We start from the raw sequence: 10845 nt of genomic DNA, 5'->3' as shown, positions 1-10845 counted from the left end.
GTGTCAACTAATCATGCCACAGTCAACATGTCTAGAACAAGTACACAGTGGCGTACATGTTACAAGCTCCCCTCTGTCTTCTTCCCTGCCTTCTGGAACAACTCTGGGTGATCAATCGCGTACTGTGCCCCTGCCGCCCAGTGATACAATTTCGCCGCAATTACATACCCTTCCTTGGCAAACTCCTCCAGCCGCGTATACAGCTCAGCCACGGGAATATTAACACGCTGGATATCCTCGCCTTCATCCAGATGCTGTTCGGGTTCTGGATCCCCTTCTTTCAGATGAATCTCCACCATGCATAGACACAGATTTGCACTCGTCATGCCGGGGTCCGCAGCTACAGCCGGAGACGTAGAGACAACGGTGCCCTTGTACCCCGTCTCTTCGTACAGCTCGCGCACGGCTGCCTCCTCGGGCGTCTCATCCTTGTCGATGAGGCCGGCGGGCCACTCGACAGTAAATCCGCCGACGGGCGGGCGGAACTGAATCACCACAATCGTAGACGGCGGCTTGCTGGGGTGGTAGATGATGTTGCCCATGGCCACAGCGTCGACGCCTGCGCTGCCCGTTGTCTTGCGGCTAGCAATTTCCCACACGCGGGATGCCCCATGGGCGTCGGTGTAGGTGGCTTTCTGCAGTTTGATCCATTTTGCCTCTGACGAGGGGAGGTCCGTGAGGGACGTTATTTTGGGCGTTGTCTTGTTGTTGTTCGAGGCCATTGTCACGGCTTTGACGCGGGATACAAGCGTGGATGTGGAAGGGCGGGGTGTGCTGTGGAATGGATGGTTGAATATTGGCCTGTTCGCTTTCCTTGTCGCTCTCTTGAATGCCCTTGCTAACATTCAAAGCAACAATGGATGTTATCGTGATTGCTTGCAGTAGACGGAGTGTAATGAAGACACTGGTTAGGGGAATGAGGGGCACAGCTAAGCGGAGATGAGCAAGGCCGTCAAAGTCAAACGACTATGTACAACTCGGTTAGAAAGCGTAGCAAGACGGTTTGTTTTCGCTTTCTCAAGTCGTCTAGACAGATGACAGAAGATGTGGTGCAAAGGCTCCAATGGAACGGTCACGATTGCAAGACCCCGCAGCATTAGCGTCAGGAACAAACGACAAGCTTACCTTACGTCACGGGAAAGCATCGCAGAGATCGGATAAGCGTTGATTATCGATACCGACTTACTACAGGAGGTAAGCTTCCAATTCTTACATAGTCACTATTTCGCCATTTCTCATGTCTTGTTTATTGTCTTGCGGTTCTTTCTAGCCCTGCTCACCCACGCACCTTTCCTATTATCATTATTGCGAATTGAACATGCTATCACTTCGCGCCGCCCAACGTGCAACGCTAAAAGTCCCCAAACACTCAAGAACTCTCCATAGATCATTTGCATCCACAGCTCGCCTAGATGCCGACTTCACACACGCCGTGATAGGTGGTGGCGTTGTGGGACTTGCTATAGCCCGTAAATTGCAGTCTCGGCCTTCAACCTCTACAGTCCTGATAGAGAAACATGGAACCGCGGGTACAGAGACAAGTTCACGAAACAGCGAAGTCATACACGCAGGATTATATTATGGCCCCTCTTCTCGAAAAACCAAACTCTGCATCAGAGGCAAAACCTTGCTATATGAACTCTGCGCCCAACAAGGCATCCCCCACCGCAACACTGGGAAATGGATCGTAGCACAGGACGCCGAACAAATGGAGGCCCTGGAAAAGGTGCACGACTTTGCCCAGAGCGTCGGTGTACCCACGAGATTCCTAAACAAACAAGAGGCATCAACAAGAGAACCCGAGGTCCGCGCCGAAGCAGGCGTCCTCGAGAGTCCCAGCACAGGAATCATAGACTCCCACAGCCTAATGCAGTACCTGGAAGGCGACTTTGAAAACAACGGCGGAATCTGCGCCTTCAACTCCCCCGTCACCAGCATCACACCGATAGATTCTGGCCGTAGAGGCTGGGAAATCACAACCACGACCGCAGAAGAAACAAGCACCATAACCGCAGAAACCTTCATCAACGCCGCAGGCCTCTACGCCATCCCCCTCGCCAACACCATCTTGCCCCCCTCACGCCAGAAAGCCGCCTTTTACGCAAAAGGATCCTATTTCTCGTACAGCAGCTCCCGACCCCGCACATCCACCCTCATCTATCCCGCTCCCATACCAGGCCACGCGGGGCTGGGCACGCATCTGACACTCGACCTCGCTGGCCGCATCCGCTTCGGGCCGGACGTCGAGTGGACGGATTCGCCCTCGGACTACACTCCCAACACCAAGAACCTGGCTGCTGCTATTGCAGACATCAAGACATATCTTCCGGGTGTGCAGGCTGATGCCATAGCCCCGGATTATGTGGGTATACGGCCCAAGTTGGGGAAGCTGGCGGCGACGAATGGGGGCAAAGGGTTTCAGGATTTTTATATTGAGAAGGAGGAAGGGTTTGAGGGGTGGGTTAATCTGCTGGCTATTGAGAGTCCGGGGTTGACTAGTTGTTTAGCTATTGCGGAAGAGGTGGAGGGGTTGTTGTATAGGTGATTTTTTTTTATTGTTGTTCTTAATTACTATTCGATGTTTATTATTCCGGATTTGTGTGCATGTCAAGAGAATCTTGTATGGATGCAAATTGATGTAACACACATTTCTGGCAAAAGTGAGCATATCATGTATCAAGCACATAAAACATGTTGAACAAAATTCCTAATGGTGGACAGCCTCTGTTATCCATGCATTAAATTACGACGTTTGATCACGTCTAAAGTTACATTCCCCAGTTCTCTACCTCTCATCCTCAATCTGTCTTCTCAAATCCTCCAACACAGCCTTTCTGCTCTCCAAATGCGTCTGTAATCCCTCAACTTGTTCTCTCACCGTCTCAATCTCCTCTCTAATACCGCCCAGCCCCTTGACTGCGCCTCCATCGTCATTGTCGAGCTCCTTGAGCACGTTGCGCTTGTAATCAAGCAAGAGCTCTAGCTCGCGCTTGACCAGCGCCGGCTTGCTGTCTGTGTTGCGGCCATGCCGCCTCTTCTCAACTTCCTTCTCCACGTCCACCATTTTTTGTTCAAGCTCACGCAGCTGCTTCTTGAGCCGGACCTCCTCCCAGTCTTCTGTTGTGCGGCCGCCAAAATCCGTGCCCTTTCCGCCTCGCGCACCATAGCTGTTCGCGCGGTCACCGACACCTAGACGTGTGAGGTATGCGTCGCCAAACTTTGCTTTGCGGCCCGAGGCAGTGTTCTCATCGCGTGAGGCCGCCCATCGCGAGTTGGCGCTGGAGTTGATGTCGTAGTCTATGTGCGCCTTTTCGAAGCTTGCCCGTAGCGACGGGGGTACGCTGCGTGGGACGCGGAATCCCTCGCTTCGTTGGTTGAGAATGTGCAGGAAAGTTAGAGCAGCGTCTTTGCCTACACTTTCTCTTGCCTTTGGATTGACCAGGTTCCATGCAAAGCGTATGTCCGAGTCCGGCACGTCTTCGAGACTGTCAAACAGCCCAGCCAGGCTGTCAAAGGTGATGTTTCCATGGCCGTCGCGGTTGGCAGTATATATTTCCTCGTACTTGGCCTTGTCTCCGGGCGACATATACCAGTCGAAGCCGTCGCGCAGGCCCGGTGTGTCGTCATCGTCTTCGACCGTCTCGTATGCGGGTTGTGAGCCGGTAAGGGCGCGTGTCGCTTGCACAAGGTGTGCTTTTGATTCAGGGACAAGCCAGTCGGGCAGGACTTTGGGCACATCGACTGATACCTACGAGGCTCTTGTTAGTATGTGTACGATGCCTGACTTTGGCGTGTGCGACATACCCCATTGATCAGGTCAAAGATGAGTCGCATAGCCACGCAAAACTCCTCAAAGTCCAGCTTGCCGTCATTGTCCACATCCGCAAGATCCCACACGCGCTCTAGTTGATCGTCTCGGAGGTGCGAGTTCTTGAGCACAGGGGCGGCCTGCGCGCCATCAAGATGGGTACCGCCATTGCTGAGTGAGCTGAAGATCTCCCAGTACTTTTCGATTTCGTCCTGCTCGATGCGATTCGGCGCCATGTTGCGGGAGTGATATATGCCTTGAGAAGGAAAGGAAAGTAAGGTAAACCAAGGCGGTACGGGAGACGTTTGGGTATAGTTGCGGGCGGTCGGGATGGCGGAGCTGTCTGGCCGCGACTGGTGCTGGCCCGGGGGTGGGTACGTACCATCCATCGGGCTGCTACTGACTAGCCGAACCCGCGACACCCTATCGTCGTCATCCTCTCCACCACCAGACCATAAGCTTAGCACCTATGTATATTTAATAAACAACAGCAGGAGCAGCTCACTCTTAACATACTCGAATCACAATATCCACTCCATGAATCAAAACATTCAAAACATTCTCTGAGGTTCGATTCGATCCTTATTTGTCTAAGTACGTAGCAACTCCTTATTACACTTCAACGTCAACCCAACAATGTCAATACAACCGAAAAACCAGAGATTCCCGCATTTTCCTACTTGGTTTACGCCCGTGTGCAAAATGTACAATCAAACGATAGACTGCATGCATCGTGCAAAACATGTAACAAACAAACACCGCTAAATGCAACCTTTTTCAACCCTGCTCTGTCCTCACTGCTTAAGCCATGTTGGCAAGCTCGTGATCAATAGCCTGGGCAAGGAAGATCTTGCGCTCGCCCGTCAGCTGCACTTGCAGCCTCTGCTCAGCAAGCGCGATGATCTGCTTGCGCGTTACCCGGTCCAGATCCGCATCTTTGAGACACGCTTGTACAGTCTCGATGATCTGACCGTCACTAGGCCCGTTCATCATGGTCTGGAAATTGGTAGTGCTGCCTGGGCGTGACTGGCTGGCACCATAGCTAAGAGGGCTTCGTCCGCGAATCGGTGGTGTAGACGCCATGAGATTGTCCGAGCTCTGGAAGCCGGCCATGCTCTGGCGTTGACCATAGGGAGATGCCGTGTTGTTGCGGTAGTGGTCGCTCATGTTGCCCATGGACATGAGACGGCCGTCTTGTGGGTTGTCTTGGTACCGCGTCATGTGCGAGTATGTCGACTGGCGACCCTGCATGCCCTGATAGGGACCTGGAGATTGAGGTGGCATGTGCGAGATGTGATGCATGTTGGACAGGACAGTCGATGCTGGCTTGACTGACGAGTATACGGATTGCATGTCGTTCATCTCATAAGTCTCGTCTTCGTGTGCGTTGAAGCCACCCTTCTCAGTACCCATACCCGGGAGACCACGGCGACCAGGGAGATCGTTGCGTTCAGCATACTCGTCCCATCGCATCATGGGAATGGCCTTTGGATCAAAGCCCTCTTCGTCAGTCGTGAGGACTTGCTTGGTTCCTTGCTCACCAATAACGACACGAGTGTTACCCCACGAGAAATCGTCCTGCTTCCAGAATGAGTACATGGGAAGCACCAGCGAGTAAATGGGGAACGCCATGATGTAGATGATCATCCATCCAATGTGTTGCCACTGTCGCTTGATGATGAAGATGAGTGCTTGCAGACCGTACACGGCAGCCAACATGACGATGGACAGCAATGGAAATTGACCTGTGCCGGAAGAGACCATGTAGACCAGGTAGACCAAGTAGGCGCAAATAGACGGCAGAATGAGAGTACCGAAAAGATCGATAAAGACGACAAATCGCATAGAGAAACAACAGAAACCGCAGAGATCCTTCAAGAAGACAAGTTCAGCCAAGTTGTGAATAGTAGAGTTAATCCATCGACGTCTCTGGGAAAGCAAAATGCTCCAGGTATCAGGAGCAGCAGTCAGAGCATAGGCGTCTGGGATGAACTTGTACGACATATGAGGGAAGTACTTGGTCATCAAGGTGGTCAGATAACGATCCTCACCGAGCGAGAGCAGGTTCTTCTTGTGCAGTGTGTCGACAACACAGTCGGCATAGTCCTTGATGATCTTGTCCGAGATAAGCAGAGGCTTGCCCTTGTCGGCAGTACGGAGACGGTACATGGTGAAACTAAAACGCATTAGTAACGGTCCAACTATGGAATCAATGACGGAATACTACTACTTACCAACCAGGCAAACAGGTAACACTGCCAAACAAACTTTCGAAAGCCTTTGACAAATGATGCGAAATGTAGTACTCGTAAACTTGGATCATAGTCCACCAGGATCTGTCCTCGTTTTCCAAGCTCGTCTCACCACAGATACCAGCAATCTTGGAGTCGTGGGTGCAGGCTGCCACAAGACGGTTGAGAGAATCAGGCTTGACCAGGGTATCGGCGTCAATCATGAGCAGATACTCGTACAGCTCAGGATCCACACCAATAATGTTGTTGATTTGGTGGAACATCTCGAGTTCAAGAGGGTTCATAGCAGAGCGGTGGTGGACACGGTTGAGGAAGCTCATGAGCAAGATTTGAGAATCGCGCTTTCCACGGTTACCGGGCTTGGACTTGGATTGCTCAGACTCCTTGCCCATCTTGACGACCACAATGTATGGGACAACGTTGCCTTCAAATTCGTAGAGACCGGAGTAGACCTTGCCATAGTTGAGCTGCTGGCTTCCTTCACCAACAGACCAGAAGGGAAGCGCTGGTGGGTCAACCTTGGGATCAACACCAAGAATGTCGAGCACAATCTTGGGCGTAGGGCGATCGTTGCCACCTCCGACAATCATTCCGTCGCAAATGACGCAGATGAGCTTGCGCTTGTTGTCGTATGCGAGAGCAGTGAGTGAGTCAACACTCTTTCGGATAGAATCCTCGCCTTCGGTATATGCTGGAACCTGACAAATGACAAACTTGTCCTGGTTGGCCGGACGCTTTCGGGAACCAAGTTGGAGCGCAGCCAAGAACTTGATGACAATGACTGAACAGAGCATAATGGTAAAGGCAAGAAGGATGTAATCGTTGACCACACACTTGGCGTCTTTACGGAAATCCGTCCGACCAACGTAGAAGAGATTGTCCAGACATTGAAGATTGAAGGCTTGTGAAGTATCGTTGAGCTTGTTTGAAAAGTCCTCCGAAAGCTCGCCACCGGCGTTGTTCTTAACCATGTCGACTAGTTTGGGGTCCAGGAAGTTGTACTGGGGAAGGTCTTGCATATAGTCGATTGTAACAAAGTAGTTTGTCAAGTCGTAGACCTTCTCCTTGAGCCTGAACCACATGCGGTTGTTGTCTTGGCCTTGATTTTTGATGTCGTCAATTTTCCACACAAGTTCTCCCTTGCGGTATTGCTTGATAGCCGGGAGGAACACCTTGGGATACCAGTCTTCTTGTTTCAAGGCCTTGCTGTCAGGCATGTTGGTTTGCGAGCCAGAAGTGTGCACAGCCAAAGAGTTGAGGCTCTCTGAGATGGAGGTGTTGAGCTTCAGCTGCAAGACACGGTTCTGGGGGGTATCCTGGATGAGATTAGGGCAGGCAAGATATAGCGGCGGGATGATGTAGGGGTCCATGTTGGCTCCGGCCATTTCCATCATGCGCTCGTTGGTGGTCTCGGTGTTGGAGTCACTGTGCTGCTTCTTCCAGAAAGAGGTCAAATCGTAGACAGTACCGTGGTGGCTGACAAAGTAATCCTTTCCGCCCTGGTGAGCGGCCACCTCTTTGGTGTTCCATACCTTGTCTTTGTTGGGACACAGGAGTTTACCAAAAGCCACAATGTAGAAGACAATCGTGGCGTTGAGCAGCATGATGAGGATGACCAAAACGAGCTTTTCTCGCCATGCCATGCGAACGTCGGGTCGCTTCATGCGACCAATCCATTTGAGCAGTGGTGAAGGGACCCAAAATGTGACTGCCCAGACGAACGCAACCCAGATTCTTCGGGAAGTAGTCAAGCTGGTCTGAGTGACAACGCCATTGCCAGAGTTCTCGAGGTCGAAGTAGGAGACACCCTTGTTTTCATCGCCCTTCATACCAAGACCGTAATCACCAGGCCCAGTAGTTGGAACAGTAAGGGCGGTGGGAGCAAGAGATTTGGCATCCGCAGCAACGCCCGCGTGAAGACTGGTTGTGCTTTGGAACGGGTTCTGAGGAGTGGCAGATCGCGCATCGGGAAGGGGTGGGAAGAAGGTGCTAGCGGTGGGCGGGAGCTGGTTGTTGTATGCGCTGTCCATAGCACCAGCACCAATCATGCCTCCCATGATGCCAGAAGCACCAAATTCTTGGGTCTTGAGGTCGAGCTGTGACTCTGCTTCCCACCATACGCCTTCTCTGACCCATACGCGCTCCTTTCCGACCACAACTTCACCGTTGCTCCAGCCACGCTGAAGAACCCAGTTTTGAATGCCTTCTTGACCGTCCATGCAACCAAGAGGGGCATATCGGTCATGGAACTCGTGGTGGTCAAAATCGGCAGTGAAGTCAAGGTTGCGGTTGCGTCGGTTGGCCCATTCTGGGAGACGCCACTCGCGTAGTTGGCGGGAGATGACACCTGCTTGCCAGGTGGAGTTCAGATCCTGGTTCAACGAGGTAGGGATGCTGTCGGAGGGGTGAAGTGCGAGCTGGAACCAGACTCTGCTACTGGCCACAGTCATGGCCAGATCGAAGCGGCCGTGCTTGCCGAGAACGATACCGCCATTGGGCACGGGATATAGCAGTTTCTTGACGAAGTTGTCTTGGTCTGGAATCTCGAGGCCGAGCTTGTCCAGGACAGCTTCGCGTCTCTCCAAGTCGCCCTCTTTCTCGCGCAGAGCTGCGCCATTGATGCCCAGCTCGGCACCGCAGACTTGCATAGCCTCTCTCATGCTCTCAAGGACTGCGCTAGCAACTGGGGGCACGGGCACGCCGTCTTCGCGCATCTCGGCGTTGATGCCTTCGCTATCGTCGAAGACGGTACGAAGTGCGACCGCTTTACCAAGCTCACGGCTAGGAATATCGACAACAGTGATGTTGACAATGTCTCCGTCCTCGGATTCACCGGGTGTCATAATGCCACTGCCATCGCTATCGTCCATAGCGTAACCGTTCTTGGCGCGTTGGATTTCGTTCTTGATGGAGGCATTGGCGTGGACCATTACAAAGTCCACAATGGCCTCGTAGAGACCACCGATGACGACTTCACGCTCGTTGGAGGCGAGCTTCTGACGAAGGGTGCCCTCGGGCAAATCCATGAGCGTCTCGACATCGTCACACACAGCTGCAAGAGACTCCTCATCCATGAAGTAGTCCAACGTATTGCCGAGCTTGAGCAGACCAGTCAGGCAGCTGATAAGGCTGGTCATCTTCTGGCCCTTGATGCCAATCGCCTTGAGGTTGGCGCGGAAGTCCTCGGCAGCGGCGGCATCGTCGGCATCGGGGAGGTAAGAAGGGGGTTCGTAGGTGCCGGAGCGGCGGAGGAGGGCGTATTTGTCTAGGGACTGGATGTCGAGATATTCCTTCTCCTGTCGCGATGCTGAGCTGGAGTTGAGGTAGTAGAAGACGTCGAATGCACGGAAACCGGCCTGCGAGGGGATCTGAAGCAGGCCCTGTTGGACATCGAGGCCAGACGTGGACAGTCTGATCTCGGCGCCAACAACAGTACCAGCAAGATTAATGGTGAAGACGGAGGCCAATGCGGAGTAGCGGGGTGCGGAAGGGTTTTGAGGGGTGACACAGTGGGTGAAGGCCTTGAGGGCCTCAAGGGCAATGTAAAAGTTGGAGGGAAGTGAGAGTGGCAGACTGGACACGAAGGGAGAAAATAGCGAAGGGCTTGATTCATGGAGCGAACTAGAGTATTGTTAGTAAAATTGGAACAAGCTGCAGTCGTGATTGGGAAGTGCCTACGCCAGAACTATGCACCCGTCTTCTGCTCTCCTGCGAGCATGTTCCCACGCCTTACGGCCCAGCTCGAGGTCGACGGTGCCGCCAATACGGTTGTCAATGATGCTCTTGGCATTGACCCACGTGTTGACTACGAGGCTGGTGCTGGCCTCAAGGTTGTATGAGCGACCATTCTTGTAGGCCGAGTTGAGGGTGTTGAGCAGCGTCGTGGTGGAAGTCTGCGAGGGCTGGGCTCCACCGCGCGGCGCGGAAGTCGAGGCCGTCGAGTAGACGGACATGCGGGAGTTGTTGACGAAGCTCATGGTGACGGGCTGAGGCGGGTCGCCCCTTCTGTAGATGCGTGGTTGTCGATGCTATAACGAGGGTTTGCCAGGTGTAAGGGCGTGTCAAGTGTACCACGGTCCCAAAGTGTCAGGGACGGGCGGGAGGAGATGTGGATTAGCGCCTGGTGCTGGACGCGACAGCAAGAGACAGGATAGCGAGTGAATGGATTAAACGACTGTATGAAGAAAGAAGAAAACGGCACACACACACACACATACACAACGAGAGAGACTCGTCGGACGCAGATAGAGAGCAGCAGAGCAGGCCGGCGATGTTTGTTGGCTCGAGGCGATGGGGATGGGCGGCCAGAGCGAAAGGGGAATGGCGCGGTATGGTTAGGGGGAGTTAGCGGGCAGCGTGTATGGCAAGTATGGCAGTGGAGCGGGTGCAGCAGCAGCATCAATGCACTACTACGCAACCAAACATGGATGGCGGCTCTTGGTCCTCGTTGCCCCCGTGGTCCAATACGAGCGGGTGGCGCTGGTGGAAAAGAAGGCTGACGAGCCAACCCCCCCCCCTATATTTAGCCCGTTTACTGTTTTGTGCCGTTGATGGACGGAGTGTCGCGAGCAGTGGCCGGCGTGATGGCAAAAAAAAACGAAAGAGGATGTGGATGCGCGTTTTTGCTTGTCAGGTAATGTCATGCCATGCCGCCAGTCAGGTATCGATAAAGAGGCGACGGCTGCCCGCCTGGGCCCGTGGGGATCGCTGCCGCCGCCATGATCAAAGTCTTATGATTATTATTGTCGAGCGCAGGGGGGGCCGTGGTGGTAGTGATGTCGCAGG

The 10845-nt window shown here is 53.3% G+C and overlaps 4 protein-coding genes across 4 annotated transcripts; 1 reads left to right on the top strand and 3 right to left on the bottom strand.

Annotated features, from left to right (window-relative positions):
* Positions 1-59: 59 nt before the first annotated feature.
* On the bottom strand, positions 60-722 carry COCMIDRAFT_101061 (uncharacterized protein; the record flags this gene model as incomplete). Its single annotated transcript, XM_007691932.1, has 1 exon — positions 60-722. The coding sequence occupies one exon, from the start codon at positions 720-722 to the stop codon at positions 60-62; it is 663 nt and encodes a 220-aa protein (XP_007690122.1).
* A 596-nt stretch (positions 723-1318) lies between these two features.
* Positions 1319-2545, top strand: COCMIDRAFT_101015 (uncharacterized protein; the record flags this gene model as incomplete). The annotated part of the gene is made up of 1 exon (XM_007691931.1): positions 1319-2545. The coding sequence occupies one exon, from the start codon at positions 1319-1321 to the stop codon at positions 2543-2545; it is 1227 nt and encodes a 408-aa protein (XP_007690121.1).
* Positions 2546-2785: 240 nt separating this feature from the next.
* On the bottom strand, positions 2786-4044 carry COCMIDRAFT_101016 (uncharacterized protein; the record flags this gene model as incomplete). The annotated part of the gene is made up of 2 exons (XM_007691930.1): positions 2786-3748; positions 3805-4044. The coding sequence occupies 2 exons, from the start codon at positions 4042-4044 to the stop codon at positions 2786-2788; spliced, it is 1203 nt and encodes a 400-aa protein (XP_007690120.1).
* Positions 4045-4609: 565 nt separating this feature from the next.
* Positions 4610-10037, bottom strand: COCMIDRAFT_101009 (glycosyltransferase family 2 protein; the record flags this gene model as incomplete). Its single annotated transcript, XM_007691929.1, has 3 exons — positions 4610-5984; positions 6043-9681; positions 9739-10037. The coding sequence occupies 3 exons, from the start codon at positions 10035-10037 to the stop codon at positions 4610-4612; spliced, it is 5313 nt and encodes a 1770-aa protein (XP_007690119.1).
* Positions 10038-10845: the final 808 nt, after the last annotated feature.

Source organism: Bipolaris oryzae (genome assembly GCF_000523455.1).
Source record: "Bipolaris oryzae ATCC 44560 unplaced genomic scaffold scaffold_113, whole genome shotgun sequence".
Taxonomy (NCBI): domain Eukaryota; kingdom Fungi; phylum Ascomycota; class Dothideomycetes; order Pleosporales; family Pleosporaceae; genus Bipolaris; species Bipolaris oryzae.
Note: the sequence above shows the minus strand (reverse complement) of the source record. Positions and strands in the feature narration are given on the sequence as shown.